The 22,652-nt window shown below is 38.1% G+C and overlaps 1 protein-coding gene across 1 annotated transcript in view; it reads right to left on the bottom strand.

Annotated features, from left to right (window-relative positions):
* Window positions 1-16,543, bottom strand: part of LOC142550507 (uncharacterized) — a 49,778-nt gene extending 33,235 nt beyond the window's left edge. Inside the window, exons 1-2 of the mRNA XM_075659583.1 lie at window positions 16,353-16,543; window positions 15,592-15,663 (exon numbers count right to left, since the gene is read on the bottom strand). Coding sequence (XP_075515698.1) covers window positions 15,592-15,663; window positions 16,353-16,380 — 100 coding nt within the window. The 5' untranslated portion in view covers window positions 16,381-16,543. The remainder of the gene's footprint in view (window positions 1-15,591; window positions 15,664-16,352) is intronic.
* Window positions 16,544-22,652: the final 6,109 nt, after the last annotated feature.

Below are 22,652 nucleotides of genomic sequence, written 5' to 3'. Positions count from 1 at the left end.
AAGGAATAACTCCATTCCTTTCGATAATCATCGAACCATGATTAATACGGAATCAAAGGAATTCAAAATCGAAAATCCTTACCGTACATTATTCATTCTTTGGCCATTTCAGGTCCAAATCTTACCATCTCCTGGCAAGAATCTACAATATTTCTGTACTTAACCAGCATAATAATATCAATCATGCAATCAGGATCAGACAACATAAGTACCCACAGTCTAACTCGATCTTATTCTCATTCTACTGTAGTATACGATATTTTACAAAATTCACTGATATCAACATTTCCCCAAAAGGTGAAGAAATCAATACTTCAGTACGACTAGACCCAATAGATCAAGCATATCTCAATGCAATTAATCCAAAATCATGTATAGGATGTATTAATATCTCTTAATACATACGTAAAATAATCGTAAAAGAACAGTTACCTGTCACTAAATCATCAAGTGCATGCTGGGTCTGTCCCTTGGTCACTTCAACCAGATGACTCTGCTCCATGAAATCTTCGGGAACCTTTCTGAGGACAAACTCTAGCAAAGTGTCCCCGCTGTCTACAAATTGCAACTTCCAGTCACTCCCTGCCATTGCTCTGTGGGATGTCTCCCTCCGCATGTTCTGCAATAAACTCCAACATAATTCGGACTAGAATCACTGGAGCTAGATGACCCGCTCCCTAAATTCTTGAACTGCTTCTTTCGAGCTTGCAAGTGTTCTTTCTTTCCACCGCTGCTGCTGCCAATCTCGACTCTGGAAGGCAGTTGCCGTGAACTCGGTGCTGGAGGAACATACGAAGCTTCTTTTTGTCTCATCAGAACTGTTTCTGCTATTTTGGCTCTGTTCAGGGTGTCAGCAAAATTATTTGATCGTTTCACATTTACCAATGCACGTATCTCCGGATTCAATCCCTGAATAAACTGATTAGATACAGCTTCATCATTCCTAGCCACGTGCGGAACAAAACGTAGCAAGGTATAGAATTGGGCCAAATACTCATCAATATTCAAAGGACCCTGTCTCAGATTCGCAAACTCTGCACCTTTATCCTGTCTGTATGATACGGGAAAGAATCTTTGATATAATTCAACTTTAAAAATTTTCTACGTAATCACGGAACTACGTTGTTTTAGAGCTTCTTTGGTTACCAGCCACCAACTCTTTGCGACTTCCCGTAACTGTGGCTCAATCAGCTTAACTCTACAGTCATCTGTGAAACTCAGAATTTCATATAGCATTTCTATGTCATCTAACCAATTCTCACAATCGACTGGCGTCTCAGTACCCTTCAGAATCGGCGGTTGAAATGACTGAAACCTCTTCAACTGTGTTTCCATCAAAATTTCTGACACATCCCTCTGATTAGTTGAAGTACTACCTCTTTCTGGAATTCTTCGAGGAGGTATATCTGATTACCAAAAGCATTAGTAACCAAATACAACAAACCTGTTTCAGTCTTCCTCTGATCATCTTACTGCTGATCAAGAATCAGATCTGATTCATACTCAAAATACATAATACCAAATCAACTCAGATAATCAGGTAAACATGTATTGTAAAGCAGTAAATCATAGTATCATGCTAGCATATACTGTAATTCAACATTATAATAAATCACATGCTAGCAATCAAAAGCAGGAAAGAAAACTCAATCTACCCCCTCATCCTCCTCTATCTCAGTCTAAGGAACCTATTGTTCTAGGACCTAATGCTCTGATACCACCTGTTGTGGGGACCCGGGCGCTAATCATCTTCTTAATCGTTAATAGGATCAATATACTTGTAATGCCCAATATTTTATACCGTGTTAAATTACGATTATTGATTTTTAATCGAGATAATTATGAAAGGGCTAACCGAGACACGAAATGAGATCGCGTGTGAAAATTGATGTGCGATGACAGTAGCATCGGCGCACATGCGCGACCGGATGCACGCACATGCGCCACACCGGTAGAAGACCTCGTGTATATGCGCGGAAGATGTCGCGCATATGCGCAAAGCCTATGCGAGTAACTCCAGAGAGTCTCGCACATATGCGCGGAGATGAGTCGCGCATATGCGCGAGGCGATGTACAGAGTATGCGCGGAGACCGAGTGTCTCGCGCATATGCGCCGATTGGGGTCGCGCATATGCGCGAGACGTGCAGTAGGCACACAGAGCCACTTGGCTTATTGCATGTGCGTGGATGTATATATATATATATGTACATCTTAATTCTTCAGACAAGAAGAAAAAACGAAAAGAGAGAAACGAAGAAGCTCCGAAAATCCTTACGCCTTTTGTGAGAAATCCGTCCGTCTGTTTTTGAATCCGACTTCAGTACTGTGTTCCTATCGATGCAGGCTACAACTAGACGTAAGTTTTGTTACGTTTAGACATGATTTTAATTTATGATATTGTCAGAATTGAATACGAATCAGATATGATGTTTCTGCTACAGTAGACATTGTATAATTGAAGTCAAATTAAAGAATAGACTGGTTATACAATTATTATGAATTTCAGAGTTGATTTAGTTGAGATTCTATATCAGAGTGGTGTTATTATTCAGATTATGAATTGTATTGACAATGATTATGAATTCTGATATTATATCTGTGATGTTGAGATTGACGGGGTTATCAAGACTGTATCGTTATGCCGTCGAAACATCAGTTGATTTAGATTGATCAGATTCAGTAATGATTTCGATTGTATCGTTATATCATTGATATGAATTAGATTGTACCTTGTTCAGATATGGATCAAATTATATACCGATTTGAGTATTGATCAGAACGGGTCTTGAATTGAGTTATATACTGATATGGTATTTATGTGACTTGTCATTATCAGATTGGATATGGACAGAGTTGACTTCAATACTTCGTCTTCGTCGGACCGAGAAGATAAAGGTATAAATAAATGTTGATTCGGGATTGCACAACTCGAGTTAGGTTCGACTTGAGTTTCCCAAAATCACATACTTTACTTTATTGCATTGATATTTGCAGATTATCAGATTGATATGTTTAGTCTATTGAATTACAGCAGAGCCAGAATTTGAGTCTAGGGCAGATAAGCCTAGCTAGGGCAGAACCGCTGAGCCTTTGTCAGAACCGCGTAGACTCTAGGCTTTCGGTGTATCGATGAGCCTAGATGTAGATCGACGTCTATTGTAGACATTCGATACAGCATACCAAAGTCTAAATTAAACCAGGATCCCTAGATTAGAATGAGAGATGCGTCGAGTCTTAGATATCGAGACTAGAACTTGATTTACAGATTTGTATTAGTTTATGTTTCGTAGATTACGATTCATGTTTTATTTACAGACTGGTATTGATACATGTTTGATTATGCTACATGTAATAAGATATAATTCATGCTTTTATGTTAATTCAGTTAACTGCATGTATACATTATTTATACTGGGATTTATTCTCACCGGAGTATCCGACTGTTGTCTTGTTTTGTATGTGTGCATGACAACAGGTGGGACAGGATCGGGGTCAAGAAGATAATGAGAGAAGACGAGTTTAGAGTGGTGATTCCGGACTTATTGTAGACTTGGTTTAATACTTGAAATTTAGTAGTGAACCTTAGACTAGTTTGAATAATTGTTGTACATTATTGTACTTTTATACTGAGATGTATATTAGTTAAATTTCATTACGTTCCGCACTTATATTTTAAAAAGAAAAATTTTTAGACCCTGTTTATCTTAATTGATAATTAAATCCCAAAGATGATTAAGAAGATGATTAGCGTCCGGGTCCCCACAATACTAGTCAAGTAATTAGGGTCATAAAATTTTTTCCTTAAATTGCGGAACGTAATAGACTTGATATAATATACACATCAGTATACAAGTACAAATTTAATACAACAATGTGAATTCAAACTAACTAAGGTTCAACTACTACATGTCAAGAGCTGGAACCTATTTACATCAAAGTCTGGAATCACCACGCTAATCTCAACCTCTCATCTTCTTCTCGACCATGATCCTGTCCCATCTTTCTCTTCTCGGTCTGACGAAGTCGAAGTCTCGTATTCAAATCTGTCCATATCCACTCTGACAATGACAAGACCGAATAGCCATAAGATCAATAGACATTCTCAAATCAATACTGGATACAATCAGAACGAAATCAAATTCTATTTCAACGGCATAACTGCACAAGAACGATATACCCAGAACACATAATAATAATCAACTCTCACTTCATAATCAATAACGATACGAACCTGATATCAAATTCCAATCAATATCTTTCGAAAATCATAATAATTCCATACAGTATTTGTTCTTCAGTCCGGTTTCGATTATGCGATGTCTACTGTCTCGAGAACAACATATATGAATCATATTCAATTCCATCAACGTCATATTTTCAAATCATCTCAAAACATAATAAAACTTACGTCCTTGTGTAGCTTGTGTCGAGAGGAACTCAGAACTAAAGTCGGATTACAAATCGGATGGTTAATTCTTGTTCAAGCACAATATCAAGATACCAAAGAATTTGAAGCTTTCAAAGGTTTTTTTGAATGGTTCTCTCGAGTTCTGCTGTTAGGAATGAAAGCCACAACACCTTATATTGCATGGTTAGGCCAAGTGTCTTATTTTTCACACTGCACGTTGCACCGCGGGTGCGCCAGCTTTAGACCGCGGGTGCGCTATGCATACTGTAACATATCCAACACCTCGGAAGCTTCGACCGCGGGTGCGGTGATTCTTGTACCGCGGGCGCGGTCATGTTTCCGCCACTGGTGCACTCACCCTACGGCCCAAATGAAACATTTCATGTGCAACCCAACCGCGGGTGCACTGTCTTTTGGACCGTGGGTGCACTGGCCTTGCTGTCTCACCAATACATTTTTGCAACTAAACTCGAATTGTAACGTCGCTTCTTCGGCCTTCGATGATTACGTTAAATCATACATTCATACTTCCTGATTACTAATACTCAAATCTTGGGCCTTACATAGAGTCTCAATGTGGTCCCGGGTCATAAGGACTAATGGTGTACAACCATAAACTAGGACTTTTCCACTCGATAAGTGAGAACCACTTGGAAAGTCCTTTATGGAGGGTTGTTCAGTGCACTCTACCAGGATCACCTATCTGCATGCTCGGACATCACAATGTCCCCTACCAATGAAACATGGTACTCACATCGCAGATACTAGTCTCGAACTCGAGCGGCATATATCCTTCTTAGCGGTGGCTGAATCGACTAGGAACTGTTTAGAATATAAAGTATTCCAAATATGAGTTTCATGATACTCATTATATGAGCATCTCATATTCTTTCTACTATTTGTATATTCAAGGGCTTTATCTATGCAACTAGCATGGGTATACAGATAAAGATGTGCCAAAACAATAATTTCAAATATTATTAAAATAAAGATTGCTTATACATAGAGTTTCATTATGAACACTCGGCCAACACTTGGCTCGACGGGCACCTACTCTAACAATCTCCCACTTGCACTAGAGCCAACTACCCAAATGCTTCAAACCCATTGATTCGCGATGCATCTCGAATAATGGTCTAGGTAAAGGCTTAGCTAGTGGATCAACAACATAATGTGCGGAGCCGACTTTGTCAATCGACACTTCTCCTCTTTCCACAATCTCTCAGAGGATGTGGTACTTTCTCAATACGTGTTTGGATTTCTGATGAGACCTTGGCTCCTTTGCTTGAGCTATAGCTCCCGTGTTGTCATACAACACCGGGACAGGAGCAACTCTATTAAGAATGACGCCCAACTCTTGGACGAAATTCCTTATCCAAATAGCCTCCTTTTTCTACATTTGATGCAACAATGTATTCGGCCTCAATGGTGGAATCCGCAGTACTGTCTTGCTTGGAACTCTTCCAAGAGACAGCAGCACCATTGAGCATGAATACGAACCCAGAGGTTGACTTCGAATCATCGATATCGCTTTGGAAGCTAGAGTCGGTATAGCCTTTCAATTTCAGTTCTCCACCCCCATAGACCAAGAACAACTTATTGGTCCTTCTCAAATACTTGAGGATGTCTTTCACAGCTTTCCAACGTGGAAGACCAGAGTTCGATTGATATCTACTCATTACACTTAGTGCGAAAGCCACGTCAGGACGTGTAGATATCATCCCATACATGATGCTACCAATCGCAGTTGCATAAGGAATGCTTGTCATCGCCGCTATCTCTGCATCAGTCTTGGGAGACATAGACTTGGATAGGGACACGTCATGACACATTGGTAGATGTCCTCTCTTGGACTCGTCCATCGAGAACCGCTTCACGATGGTATCAATGTATGTGGACTGGGTGAGACCAAGCAATCTTCTTGATCTATCTCTATAGATCTGTATTCCCAATACAAAATATGCTTCACCCAAGTCCTGCATCGAGAACTTACTCGCTAACCATATCTTAGTTGATTGCAACATCCCTACATCATTCCCAATGAGTAGAATGTCATCAACATACAACACCAGGAATGTCACAGCACTCCCACTGACCTTCTTATACACACAGGGTTCCTCAGGATTCTTAGTAAAACCAAAATCTTTGATTGTACTGTCGAATCTGAGGTTCCAACTCCTAGATGCCTGCTTTAGACCATAAATAGATCTTTGAAGTTTGCATACCATATGCTCACTTCCGACAGATGTAAACCCTTCAAGTTGAGACATGTAAATCTCTTTCTTAATATCCCCATTAAGAAAGGCTGTCTTGACATCCATCTACCATATCTCATAGTCATACCATGCAGCTATGGCTAGCAATATCCTTATAGACTTGAACATTGCAACTGGAGAAAAGGTTTCCTCAAAGTCAACTCCTTGTCTTTGAGTATATCCTTTTGCCACCAATCGCGCCTTGAAGGTCAATACCTTCCCATCCGCCCCAAGTTTCCTCTTGTAAATCCATTTACACCCTATGGGAACAATTCCCTCAGGTGGATCCACGAGATTCCACACTTGGTTCGAATGCATTGAATTCATCTCAGATTCCATTGCTTCAAGCCACTTGGATGAATCGGCATCAGATAACGCTTCCTTGAAGGTCCTTGGATCACATCCATGGTTAGGCTCATCATAGCCCTCTTCAAGAAGCAGACCATACCTCATAGGTGGTCTCGAGACTCTCTCGGATCTTCTAGGAGCTTGTATCTCCTCTCTTTGCTCTTTGGGTGTGGGTTCTATAATGGTAGGTGTCTCTCGAACCTCTTCAAGTTCTATCATCTCCCCTTTTCTATCCAATAGAAATTCCGTTTCCAAAAAAGTTGCATTCCTAGAAACAAACACCTTTGTTTCTTGGGGATGACAGAAGTACTATCCAATAGAATTCTTTGGATATCCCACAAAGTAACATAAAATGGATCGACTATCCAATTTATCTCCCACTATCTGCTTCACATAAGCAGGGCACCCCCATATTCTAAGATAAGAATATTTGGGAGGCTTACCCATCCATATCTCATATGGTGTCTTGTCAACTGCCTTTGAATGGACATTGATCAACAACAGTGCCGCTGTCTCAAGCGCATATCCCCAAAAAGATTGCGGAAACTCCGTGAACCCCATCATAGACCGAACCATGTCCATCAAAGTCCGATTACGACGCTCCGAAACACCATTCAACTGTGGTGTAGCGGGCGGAGTCCACTGCGAGAGAATCCCATTCTCCCTAAGATACTCTTGGAACTCGGCACTCAAGTACTCACCACCTCGATCCGATCGAAGTGTCTTGATGCTTCGTCCCAACTGTTTCTCTACTTCACTTCTGAATTATTTGAACCTTTCAAAGGCTTCAGACTTGTATTTCATCAAATACACATGCCCATACCTCAAAAATTCATCGGTAAAGGTGATGAAGTAGGCATGTCCATGCTTAGTGGTGATGCTAAGCGGACCGCACACATCGGTATGGATCAAATCCAATAACTCTTTGGCTCGCTCCACATGGCCCTTAAAGGGAATTTTGGTCATCTTTCCTTTCAGACAGGATTCACAAGACGTGAGAGCTTTAATATCAGACATATCAAACATGCCCACTCCCACTAGCTTGTTCATCCTTCTTAGGGAAATATGTCCTTAATCAAGCATGCCACAATTGTGCCGAATTTAGAGTATCTTGTTTTCGCTTGTTTGTTGTTGTTATAGCTTGGACATTTTTTAGTAGAATATCTTTCAATTTTAAGTTATAGAGATCGTTTTCAAGTTCTCCAGTACCAATTAAACATTCATTCTTGTAAATGTTGCAAACAACTTTGCTAAATAAACAAGAATATCCATTTTTATCAAGCATAGAAATGGAAACAATGTTTTTCACCAAGTCAGGTACATACAAAACATCTCTTAAAATCAACTTAAAATCATTGTTCAACAATAAGTAAACATTTCCCACGGCCTTTGCAGCAACTCTTGCTCCATTGCCCAACCTCAAGAAGGTCTCACCTTCCCTAAGCCTTCTACTTCTTCCCATCACCTCTAACTCATTACAGAGATGTGAGCTACAGCCGGTATCCAATACCCAAGAAGTAGAGTTAATTGAAATGTTTACTTCAATATAGAACATACCGTTTTCAGAACTCTTCTGGGCAAGATATTCCCTGCAATTACGCCTCCAATGTCCAGGCTTCTTGCAGTGATGACAAATATCAACAGTCTTGTCAGCCTTCACTGGTATGGCTGCCACAACGGGACTCGGAGATTGCCTCTTCAAGGGCACGTTCTTCTTGGGACGCTGGAAAGAACGTTTCTTTCCCTTCCCAGGTGGACCAGTCTTCGTACCAGATGAAGAGCTCACATAAAGAACCGACTTCTCATCTTTCATAGAAGCCTGCATATAACATTTGGCTTTCAAGTCATGGTCACACCATTCCTTGTAAGTCTGCAATTCCTCAGGAGTGCAGTAAGTCGGAGCCTCAACAGAGGACGACTTAGTAAGTGTATATGCTATCCTTTCCGAATTCAAGACGATTTTCAGATTTCTTAGCCAATTGAGGTAATTAGGTCTGGTTTATACGTGTTTGTCGAGTATTACATATAGCGAATTGCAAAACGAAGACATTGTCAAAAAGTATTGAAAAGTAAAACATATAAATGTTAATGACTGTTTTAAAATATTTAGTAAGATATAAATATTTAGTAAAAGTATGGACTTTTACTTTATAAATGTTTACTCCCACTGTTTTGACATCTTTCACTACCCTCTAGTGAAAACGGAAAACTCCTTTCCTCAGTAGGTACGCAAGGTCCAATTAGCGAATTATGATCCCGAATAATATCAGCCAATCACAATTCCTAAAAGGTAGTTTACAATTGCATCTCAATGCAACCCTCTACGTAAACTTTTGTCTCACGTTTGATTAGGACCCAATAATATGACATCGTTCATCTTCACGTGTCAAGCCTTACCCATCGATGTTGAACCTTAATGGACGGTCGCCATGAGTCCCCCAATAATATGAGCCGAAATCAAGGGAGTTCCACGTAGTTCACACCACCATGTCAATGGATGTCACAACTTTCCGGCATCCAGGGCCCCCCCCCCCAATAATATGAGCCGAGCCCCGAGTACGGGTAGCGTTCATCATGCACCCATTGTCGATGGAAGACATGGAAATTATAAACAAATTTATAATTCCCCTTTTCGGGCTTGATATTAATTTTGAATCTTATTCAAAATGAGGGTTTTTAATTTTGAAAGGTCTCATCATTAATTTTATTTAAAAGCTCGCCATGTTTGATCGTATGTTTGCCGGATTTATGCAACTTTGTTATTATTATAATAATAACGCACATACTCATTATTTATAACATAACATGCATATATTATAAACAGTAAACAAAATAAGGATGATCAATCGCCCCAAAACTAATGGCCCGTGTAAGCTAAACACGGGCCTAGGTCCAATCCTAGGGAAATGCATGGGATGCAAATGCAACTATTACATATGCTTCCAATATTTACATGTCTTCGGTTTTCATAATCATCAAGGCCACCATCTTCCAATCTTGATCTTCCACTATACTAATATTTACAAATAAATATCCATGGCAAATAGGGATACATCTCATGGGGGTGGGAACGGGCCATAAACCAAGCTCACTTGAAATTTGATAATTATTACAATCATTCAACACAAAATATCCTAGCATACACCTAGCAAATTGGGCTTGGGCTTTTGATCATCCTTCATGCATAATATCACATATCATACACTATCAATTAATTATCACAATAATGATAATTAATTGATCCAATATTATATATCTTGATCCAATCACTAACCGCCACGATTATAAACTAAATTAACAAAGTATACAAACACCTTTGTCTACTTTCCAATTAATTTATTTATAACTGAATTTCTTGTAAATCACCATTTACTATAAATAATTAAAGTCCAACTTCAATTATTTATTTCATGAGAAAATATTTGCAACTTTTGTAAATTTAAACTTAAGGGCCCAAAAAACACATTTTTCACCAAAAACATTTTGGCCCATTTAAAATTCACAAATATGTTAGCCATCCAATGACCCAACAACTCAAGGCCCATGACACTTTGATATTTCAAAACACCTTTTGAAAACCCTAGTCGTCATCGCCGTCGCCGGAGCTCCGTCACCGGATTCCGGCCAACATGCAAATTTTTTTTTTATTTTTCAAGGGGGGGATTCGGGCAGCCCCTCGGGCTGCCCTTGCTGCCCGAAATGAGCAGCCCCTCGAGCAGCCTGAGCTGCCCGAAATGGGCAGCAACATGCTGCCCGAAAACCCCTTTGTTTTGGCCTTGATTTTGTTGCAAAAATTTCATCTCATGCGGTTAGAAATCGACCTCAATATAATATTATGTATATGCTACAAAAACTAGTACCCTTAGCTATGATACCACTTGAAAGGGATCGATTTTAGGTGCTTAAATTCGCAACGGATGCAACAAAATGTTTTCAAAACAAGAAAACCGAAATTTGAAGAGAAATTTTCGCACCTCTCATGTACTAGGATGTAGCATATACAAAAACACAACTATGACATTCATAGGGTGTAAAGAAATCATACCTATCAACCTCTTGAGGTTGATGATGGCTCCAACTAAGGTGTAAACACCTTAGCTCTTGTATGGCAAGAACTTCTACAAGCTTCCAAAGAGCACTCCTTGCTCTAAAATAAAGCCCACCACCAACTAGGTAGATCCTCTCATATCTTGCACTAGAAAAATATAAGGATTTTTCTTTGAGAAGTATTTTCTTTCTTCAACAATTGAAGAACAAAATGGAGAGAAAAATGAAGGAGAAGAGCCTCCAAAATTTCGGCCATGTGAGAATGAGGAGAGAAGGGAGAGCAACTTTCTTGGTTGTGTAAAACTGAAGTCCAACTTTTGCATGCCATGCCTTGGATAAACAAAAATTTGTCTCCCTACTCTTCACCTCCCATGCATGCATTTTTATTTGATTTTTAACAATTAAAAATCCATGGACTTAATTTTATTATCTCAAACAAATTTTAGACTAATTAAACATTACTTGAATTTACTCAAGTCACTAGTTGAATAATTATTTTACTATTGCGCTCTACAAGACCCAATATGATTTAATTAATTCAACACTTGAATTAATTTAATTATTTGGACTTTACTAGGTCCACTAGTGTTTAATTAATTCAACACTTGAATTAATTTAATTTAGTCCATAATAATATTTATGAAAATTACAATTTTCAAATACATTATTTATTTGGCCAACTTTTAATTTAGGAACACTTCCATAAATTAAAAATTACATTTCTGTCATAGAAGTCATACTTCTGTTTTTCTTACGCTTATAAACTCATTTATAAGCCGTTCAACACATTGAACTATTTTACTTCTCAACGGGATCTAGAAATATAGTACTTGTGTGGCCCTCAATGGTTCATTGATACAATTAGCTGTGGGTTCACATCTCCATGTGATTCGGACTAAACATATCCTTATATGAGCATACCCCAATTGCTCCATTCTTACTTATCAACTCCTTGATAACAAGAACGTCAGAACTCAAGTCTGATAGTACCCAACCAATTATGTTAAACACCTAGCAGCATCGCTTACATGATTCCCTAGGTATCAAATGATAGTGCCTGCAAGAACCGTTCAATTATGGTTAGCGTACAGTACGGTCCCTTCAACTCATATATCCCGACCGATTCGACAACCATTGGTATATCGAGAGTTGTCAATGAATCGATACTATGTGTCATGTCGTAGTTGCATCGATGGTGTAATCTATGAAACCCCTTTCATAATTACCACCATACTCTGATCAGAGATTTCAACCTACATACACATGAGAACACATAGGATATCCATACCCGAAGGTAAGCGGTGAATCCCCGACTACAATGCATCGACTCCTATATGTTTCGACAGAACACCCAACCTTGCCACCTGATGACCCCTTGAGAGTCGGTAAACAAGTCAAAGTGTAATTCTAGCACATAGAGTCTCAATGTTGTCCCGGGTCATAAGGACTAATGGTGTACAACCATAAACTAGGACTTTTCCACTCGATAAGTGAGAACCACTTGGAAAGTCCTTTATGGAGGGTTGTTCACTGCACTCTACCAGGAGCACCTATCTGCATGCTCGAACATCACAATGTCCCCTACCAATGAAACATGGTACTCACATCGCAGATACTAGTCTCGAACTCGAGCGGCCTATATCCTTCTTAGCGGCGGCTGAATCGACTAGGAACTGTTTAGAATATACAGTATTCCAAATATGAGTTTCATGATACTCATCATATGAGCATCTCATATTCTTTCTACTATTTGTATATTCAAGGGCTTTATCTATGCAACTAGCATGGGTATACAGATAAAGATGTGCCAAAACAATAATTTCAAATATTATTAAAATAAAGATTGCTTATACATAGAGTTTCATTGTGAACACTCGACCAACACTTGGCTCGACGGGCACCTATTCTAACACCCAACACAACCTGTTCATTCTCTAAATGAACTGGTAAGCATATTACAGCTGGATGTACATGATTAAGATCAAAGCCGAAAATGCACCAGATTGCTTCAGGAGGCGAAATCCATCTTGCAGCCTTGAAATCTTTTGCCTCATCAACAACGTGATCTTGTTCATCTCCAAATAATGTATATAAAATCTTGTCATGGCCCTCGTATATATATTTGTAGATATATTTTATAGCTTGAATGGTTGAACATATTTTGACATTGATATGGCAATTAAATTTACCAAGCAAATATGGATTGTAAGGAACAACCCAACGGTTATCAAGTTGTGAACCCCTTATATTAATAACATGTCTGTCATCGCGCCGACTGATATATTGGGTATGAATTTGTTCCATATTTAGTGGACTTTGAGTAGTCTTTAGGATAGTTATATTTACAAGAATTTTTTTTCATGCAAGGGCATGCTGGATTGAGTAAGCCACATGGACCATGAATCATATGTTTCACCACGAGTGAAAACCAATATGGTTCAGTATGTGCATCTTGTAATTTTGCGCAAACAATTCTGTCGAATGCCTCAGGATGAAACATTTTTGAAGCTTGATTTAAAATAAACATGAAATGGGCATGGGGTAAGCCTCTTTTTTGGAATTCTATCACGCAAGTATAGGCGATAATGTGCTCAAAAATATCCTTCTTGAATAGTTCATCTCGTAAAACTTGAAGTTTTGCATGAAAAATCATAGAGATCAAATCAGGTCTATTTTGAATTTCATCGGATGGGAGGCAAAGAGACTTTATTTCAGCCCAATTTGGCTTAGAGGTTATTGTTAGAAAGATGTCCGATTTCCCATAACGTTGTACTAAAGCAATAGCATCCATGTATCTTTTACGCATATCTCTAGGACCTCCAATGAATGACGTAGGTAATATTATGCGTTTCCCAACATCAGAGCCTATCTCACATCCCTGTGTAATGCTATCTAATAACCCATTGTAGGCCTCATTTCACAAACGGTTTTGCATGCCTGGAGTCCTAAAAAATTCTAATCTTGATGTTTCAATTTTAATATCCATATCTACTATATATTGTTGCAAAAGCCTACCAATATGTAGTAAGAAAGACCTATCATTTTTCCTTATTTGCAATTTGTGACAGTAGTATTCACGACATGAGACCGTAGAACTTTGGGTGCTCTTTTTTTCCGAAGCTACATAAATAAAACAGATTTCTAATGGTAAAACATCATAACTATTGTATAATAAAATTTTCCTTTTAAGTAAAAATTACCTTGAGTTTCAGCGCTTATAAAAAATTCTGCACTTGCAGAGTTTTGTATGTAGTTGATGTTTTCACCGTCACAAGTTGGTCTAGGCTGCATTTTTTTTCTGTTTTTGATCTAATCTTTTAATGTTTCGATGCCAACCAGATTCCCAATTTGGAAATATAAGAGGGTATTGTAAGGGATCATAACAACCGAAATATTGTTTAATTATCTTGTGACAGCTGTTTTTGGGATATATTTGTATATGTTGGCTTGTTTTTTGATTTTCATAGCTACATTCTAACCATATACCAGCAACCTGAGAGACATCAGGCCTATTAAAAACTCGTTGATTAGTAACAGGGTCAGCTTGCAAAGCAATTTTATATTCGTCTAAGTTGTCAACACTATTTAGACCACGAAAAAAATTCCCATATGGGTTTTTTGATAAGATATTAATTAATTTACAAGAGATTCCTTAAATTTTGAGTTAATAGATAGACGATTAGATAGTTCATGTTTAGTGTCAAAAAAATATAGTTGTAGATTTTTGGGGGCTTCGTTGGACGATGGTATTAATTGGTCAATAAAATGATAAAGTTGACCTTGTACACGGAATGTATAAATACCAGCATTTATTTTAGCATAAGATGTATCACAATGTACTCCCATTGATGTGAAGACAAACATGTTACTGTAGCTACGAATACATGTGTTGAACTCTTTAGCATCATCAGTGTTACCAACATAGAGTTGCACTAATTCAGAAGGCATTTCTGAAGGTGAAAGATTTATATCTCCTAGCGCACAACAAAATGTAGGTGGCTCAGCATATACGCGTGTTGCACCACAAAATTTACAATCTACCATAGTAGGTAGTACATCTGGAGTTCTCACTATATACGTCAATGGATCTAACATAGGTTTTTGTGCATCAAATATCTGTGAAATACATGGTTTAATTTTTTGTCTTCGACGTATATTTATTTGCAGCCTACGATCTTCTAAACAAGCATATTTTCTTTTACGAGGGCTTTTAGTCTTATTGATTTCTGTCAAATTATCTTCTCTATGACGCAGCATCATTGTTATTTTATAACATCAAGTAATTCAAAATGTCTGATCCTAATATTACTCGGTGTGTTGGTTTATGGAATTCTTAAATAATGGTAAACACAACACAATTTTGTCAAAAAAGAAACACGCAATAATGATCTATAACCTATAGTTTGACACCACGAAAGCTAGTAGGGAAAATATGCCAACACTAATAAGGATGGAAGGGGAAAACCACGGGTGTAGTAATAAACCAAGAAAACTAAAGGATAAACTAATAAAACTGCAAAAAAATAGCGAACCTGTATCCAGCACGAGAGGACGAGCTTGCCATAGGGGTAAGCTGCGGAGGCTTCGTAGTAGGAACAGTTTGCCTATATATATACAGCGAAGACAACGTATATCTATTCAGGAGAATAACAACATTATACTTTATAGGACAAAATGGGCATCAACAACCCAAAACAAGTAGGACGTGCTTAATAGAAAATAAGAAGCAAAGCAGCTCAAAGGAATTTCAAAGCAACCTTCAATTGCCCAAGCGAAGATGTACCAAATTATTTTCTTTAGTAGTTCAATTAAAAACCAAAAGCCACAGCAAGGAGAAACTAACAACAATGGAAAAACAAAGACCCTCTAAAAAGGCACAAGGTAAAATACACCAAAATAAGGTGAGCAAGTAACGATTAGTGTAGTTTAGACGGAGAGGGAAAGGAAAAAACAACGAGGACGTACAGAATCGAGAACAAAACACAGCTGATCTATAATAAAGGAGAAACAAGCGCTGCCCGCGCGAGAAAGGGGGAAAACCAAAGAAACTATGCAAAGAAGCTGTGGAAACGAAGCCAAAATGAGGCATTACGGGTTACCGAATAACACGGACCAAGTCACCTAAAATAGCTACAAAAAAGAAGAAAAACATGGGGAAAAGCATAAGCTAAGCGGAAGTGAACCAAAGGGATCAATATAGCTGAAAGAAGGCAAAAAAACCGGGAGAACAACATAATCAGAGCAGGACAACATAAAATAATCAAGGCCAAAGAGAAGGAAAGAGATAACTCACCGGTTGTCGTTTTCTGCCTGTTGGGCATGAAGATCGGGCGGAAAACGAAAACTTGAAGGAGGAAGAAGCACAAAAAGATGGAGAGTTGGGGAAAACCGAACAACAAATGCAACCAACAGAGAAAAACAGGAAAGCAGGAAGAAATCGGGGAGGAAGGAGGATGCTCACACGACGCGTGGCAGGGCGATGCATCTAGTAATGACAGCACACACTATTGATTATCAGTGCAAGAAACACACAACGCGTGTTATGGCTTTGGACCGGCAACCGGGAGAAAACTGGCCAAATACAACTTATTGCCACTTTCATATAAGTAGATATATACATATTTATTACTATTTTTAATTACTAATTTCCAATCAAATTTGTGAAGTTTTTATTAGCTTTACAGAAATATTTTCTAAGGAATTGTTTTAACATTAAAAGTACAAATATATTAAGATTGAGTGTATCATATTTACGCGTGTGTGCACATGTTATAACATATATTTACAGCATGGAGCATAATACAATAATTAAACACACAAATAAACTTTAATGAATAAAATAAGACAAAATAAATAATGCACAAATATTTATACTTGTGTGGTGTCTCAAGACAAAACGATCCACTGAAAAACTTATCAGTTTCCAAAAATCAATATTAGTGAATAAATATGTAACGTCCCGAAAATTTGAAGGTCTCGTGAATCACATGCATTTAAGTTATCAAACTTATTGTATGTTTTATTAAATGATTCTAATGCATTAAATGCATGTTTATTGCATGATTATATGTTTTAATTCATGGTTTATTAAATTTTCATTATAAGAGCTTTTAGTAGTTTCGCGCTCGAACGATGTGTTTTAAGTATATTTTTCGAAAAATGGGCTTTGGTAGGTATTTTTACTCGCCGGGGCATATTTTTAACCGGTACGCAAAATTTAGCGAATCAGGGGACTTTTCGAGGGTTCGGGCAATATTTTCAAAAATATACCTTAAAGAAATATTTTTCGGGAGTGTTAATGGAATTAATGAGTTTATTTTAGTACTTAATGGGCCCAAAAACCCTTTTAACCCTTTCATTTTTAATTAAGGGTCATTAGTGTATTATTTTATGACTTAAACTTATTAAACTAAACCATAAACCTAACAACACCATGTGCCCGCCCCTCCATCATTTACTAGCAGCAACCTCACGTAATTTTCAGCAGCCATTTGAGTTTTCTCAAAGGCTTTCAGAAAACTCCTCCCTCCTCTCTTCGGTGCTCGTCCGATGCAAAGATATCAAGGTTTTCGAGCGTATAAACGCAAAGGTACGCCATGTATTTCTTTTCTCATCATTTATACCAATTATATGCTGATATATATGTACTTGCTTGAGGAATTCCTTAATCTATCATGTGGTTTAATTTTTATAAAGTTTTGACGTGAAATGTGCTTCTTTTTGTTACAAACTCACGTTTTCTTGAATTGTTGTGAAAGGGGCTGCTTATCTACGTTGCTAGGAGGCTGCATATGTGAGACCCGGGGCTAAAGAGGGCGGGGGTGATCGTCGGTGCCATGAGGTTGCACGGACAATGAGCGGCTCCTGGCAGGCTTCTAGGCGGATGGAAAATGAATGAACCGATCTTCCAACAGAAGGAGATGGATTCCAAAATTGTTCAGGTATAAAACTCTGTAGTTGAGGAGGGCTTAAAAGACTTGATATGTACCACTTATATCAAGAATGTGCATCTTCTTTTCGGTAGCTCATCACATAAGAACTCCAAAGTTAATCGTTCTTGACTTGGGACAATTATGGGATGGGCGACTGTGACGTTTACTAATTTTAAATGTTGCTGATTTATTTTTTTTATTTTACAAAGCTCACATTTTCGAAATTAATCATTTAAATAGTTCGCATGCATGCAACCTTATGGAAAAATATGACATTTTAAAATAATCGTAAACAATCGACAAATAAAACACCTGTTGTTTAAAAATTGCCAAATGGGCCCTCAATCATGCATGAATAAAATAAAACGAGTAAAATTCTGAGAATCAACGACATATCATAAAAACGTATAAAACTGATCATGTCTACTCAAAGCTCATAAAATTGTGATGTGCGGAAAAGTGTGGTTCTCGGGTCGTGTGCGCACATCCAGCCATGCCAACTCAGAGTTCGGCACCCTCAGTCTCCTCATCCAAATGCTAGCATGCATCACACATGCCTAATGAGTCAAAAGACTCAACACACATGTACCGAATAATAGCCAATACGTATACATAGAACACAACAGTGAAAAATACTGTAATCAACATACATTTCATGAACTTAAAAGCATAAACGTAAACGTGTCGTATAAATCATAACGTGTCAAACAACTTATCTTAACATCATATACTTATATATTTACTTCTATTGAATTCAGTTCATTAGTTGTGACTTTCGTAACAGCTTTATCGTTTCATCGTTAATCGATGGATCCATCTACGTAAACCGTGGTACCCGGCGGCTGTCGGACATCAGCGACAATATTACCCATCCACTGTGCCTAGGCCTCATCATTATCATTTACATATACATCGTTAGTCACAGCAACACTTGGTGTGGAACATGGTTTGCTTACTTTTCTGGCATGATCCACGAACATATGTAGTTCATGAGCTTAAATTTGGCATACCTTCTATAACATCATATTTACTAAGGTTATTCAATGTTTTGATGTTTGAATGCCCCAATTCACTTACTTTGGTATGCCATTAAGTATGGTCCTCACCCAGTTGATAGCAAATATTTGCAGATCTTGTACGTGATATGACACAAACATTAGCTTTGTCAAAAATTTTTCAGTTATTTTTGTCAAACTTAACATGAAATTCATCATCACAAAGTTCACTATTGCTTATTAAATTTGAGTTGAGTCCCTAAACATGGAGCACATTATGAAGTTTTGGAAGACCATCCACATTCAGTTCATTTACCAACAATTCTCCTTTTTGCACCACCTCCATAGATCACACGTGCACTTTTTAATTCAACATAGTCAGTGACGTGGTCTTTAGACCCTGTCATGTAGCACGAGCTCCCACTGTCAAAATACCAAATACCTGCAATGTTAGTTTTCAAGGATGTACAAATAACAGTGCATTGATTTTCAGCCTTAGGTACACAAACTTTCTTTACAGGATGTTTTCCATTGACAGTGTTGTGCTTAGTGTTTGACAATACCTTGTGCAACATCCAGTTTTAATTCCAGCTCATATAATCATCTCTCAACTGAAAGCAAAAGGGTTTGATGTGGTCTAGCTCACAACAGTAGTGGCAAATGAAACGTCGCTTTTTTTTGCTTTGGCTTTTGAGAAGAATCTTGCTTCTTGGTTAGTAAAGCTTTTACCAAAGAAGTTTTTCTTGGATAGTTTGAAGTATCTTTGCTTTACTTCACAAAAGCAATAGGTTGTGACACGGAGTTGAAAGATTCTCCACACTCAAACACACTATTTTTGAACCCTAGTTCAGCCTTATTGTCTTAAACTTTTCCAGTAACTTTGATGTCCTTTCAAGATCATCATTGACTTTGTACAATTTAACGTCCTTGTTGTGTTGATTTGTCGATCTCTTCTGATTTCCACTATTTCTTGTTGATTTAGTCATTTTCATTTTTGGAGTCATTTCGAACGAGTTAGAATGCATGACAAAATCGAGATCCACAACGTCTGATTAAAAGAAGTCAGATTATTTCATAACTTTGGCACGATCACTTGCCTGACACTCCCCGCAATTTTCGTGAGAAAAAAATTGGCACTCCCGGTGGGACCCAATGCCTCCAAAGTGTACTGAGAAGAATGAAGGAATTCCTCCATTACATTGGAAAGGTCATTGCGCACAAGAAGAAGAAACAGATGCAGATGGAAAAACAGTTGAAAGACTCGTACATCAGTTCGAAGAAGAGGCTATGAAGGAAAGAGTTGTCGTTTTTGGTGGCGATGGGGCTTCAAAAAACTTCATGTTGACCACGGAGAGAAATATCCGCAGTGATCTCAAAGAAATGACCAAAGCTTTCGCTAATGTCATGATGGAATTTGTGGCAGAAGTAATGGAATGAAGAATGTAACGTCCTGAAATTTTGAAGGTCCACGTGAAACACCTGCATAAAAGTTATTAAATTCCTTGTGTATTTCAATTAATTTCATCAATTAATTATGTTGTGCATGTTGACATGTTTAAAATATAATTTTCTACATGGTTGCATTAAAATGTATTTTTAAAGGGTAATTCGAGTTGCTATCGAGAAACGGAGACCGAGGGTTGAAAATTGGAAAATGTTTTTATTAAATAATTGTTTTTAATTATTTAAAATATGATTGATGCTTTTTCTTATCTTTAAAAATAAGGAGTTTTTGAGGTGATTTTATACGCCGGGACGTAATTTTTTATCGGTGTTGGATTTTCCACAAAAATACGAATGTTTCGACAACCCGGTTAATAATTTCACAAACTTTATTAAACAAAATAATTTTATGAAGCACTAATGAGCTTAATGGGCCTATTATACCATACTAATGGGCCCTAAGCTTGCACACACAATTTAATTAGTATAATTAAGCTAAGCCCACCCCATTAACCCACGCCTCCTTCACCTAGCCGCACACCACACTTTTCTTCACTCATAACTCACGCCACACATAAGGGTTTCGAAGGAAAAGTTTCGAATTCTTCAAGGGTTCTTCAAGCCAAGGTCTTCTGATCATCGTTCTTCGATTCGCCAACGTTTAATCGTGTGTTAAAAATGCAAAGGCACGCCATAATCTTTTCTTTACTCATCATCACACCATATTATGTATTTATTTATGAAATTGCATGAAAACAAGTTGCACTTGTTATATTTTCGTTTTTATGCAAACATTAACTTTTAAAGCTTGGGTTTTAATCCAAAAACATGTTTAATATGTTCTTAAGTGGCTTCCATGATTAGTGTATGATCAAGGGTAGTTTTACACGAGTTTAAGGAGTCCTAGAACCACACAACATGTTGCACATGAACACGATACAAAGCTGGAACCAAACATCACGTTTTTGGGTGTCTAGGCTCGGGTTCAAGGGAAACTTGGGGCATGGCTTGGCACGGCTTGAACCAGTGCTGGGCTAGGGACGTGCTAGGGTCAAGGAAGGATTCCTAGCCATGGTAGGACTCGAGTCAAGGGGCTGGGGAGGAGTTCTAGCCCCGTACAGAATCGTATATGCGCGCTGGGGGTGTGCAGCCGCACAGGGAAGGATGGCTCGGCCTGGGGCTTTGGGCTAGGATAGGTCGAGTCACTAGGGTCCTAAGAGGGTGCACAAGGGTCTGGTTTAGGGGCTGGTCTAGTGGCTAGAGTCCTAGGTGCATATTGAAGAACCCTAGTGCATGGAGGGTTCTCGGCCATGGCATGTGTTCTGGTTTTGTGGCTTCATTTGGGGCTTGGGTTTGAGTTCTAAGGGTTCTAAGGGTCCAGGAGGGTTCCTAGAGGGGCTGGTTCGAAGATGGCTCAAGATGGTTTGAGCATGGCTTGGTGAAAAACGAAGTTGGCTCGAGGGTTGGCTTAGGTTGTTCGAATTAGGCTTTTATGAACTAAAAGTTGAAACATGGCTCAACGGGGGTCGAGTCGTGGTTCACAAGGGCCAAATAATTATTAAAAGTCTAAATTTTTAATATGGAAATTTTATATTAAAGTTTGGTTTAATTCGGGATTAAAACACATTAATATATTATATTTAAAGATTTAATTAAAAGCCATCGATTTAAGCCAAATAAAAATATGAAAAAAATTATGTAAACTTAAATAATTATTTGGGATATTCTACAGTCAATGGAATTAAGAAATTGTCAAAAACGTGAAATTTTACGTCTAGGGGTAAAACGATAATTTTACACCCGAAAATTAGTAAATGCCATGGAAGTGTCATGAATGCTGTTTTATATGTTAATATGATTATGTTGCATTTTTTTGGAATTTTATGATGAAACGTTCATGTTTCATGCTTGGTTTAAAAGAAAAACGTTATATGCATGTTTAATTTTTATAAGTGATGAAAATAAGAAACTTTGAAAGAAGTGAAGTAATTGTGACTAATAAGATGATACGATAATATGTTTGGAGATATCGTGAGGTAGAAGGCCCAGAGGGAGCCTGTTTACGGGAGAAGGCCCAGAGGGAGCCCGACGATCGTATTTCCAATGACACGATATGTTAATACGTAGGTCAATGCTTAGTTGATGGGTGAGAGTGTCCCTGATGTCCCGCCGTCCAGTACTGTGGCTACATGTAAATGGATCCATCGCCCCAATACAAATACG

The sequence above is a fragment of the Primulina tabacum genome, chromosome 7 (genome assembly GCF_025594145.1).
Source record: "Primulina tabacum isolate GXHZ01 chromosome 7, ASM2559414v2, whole genome shotgun sequence".
In the NCBI taxonomy this organism is placed as follows: domain Eukaryota; kingdom Viridiplantae; phylum Streptophyta; class Magnoliopsida; order Lamiales; family Gesneriaceae; genus Primulina; species Primulina tabacum.
Note: the sequence above shows the minus strand (reverse complement) of the source record. Positions and strands in the feature narration are given on the sequence as shown.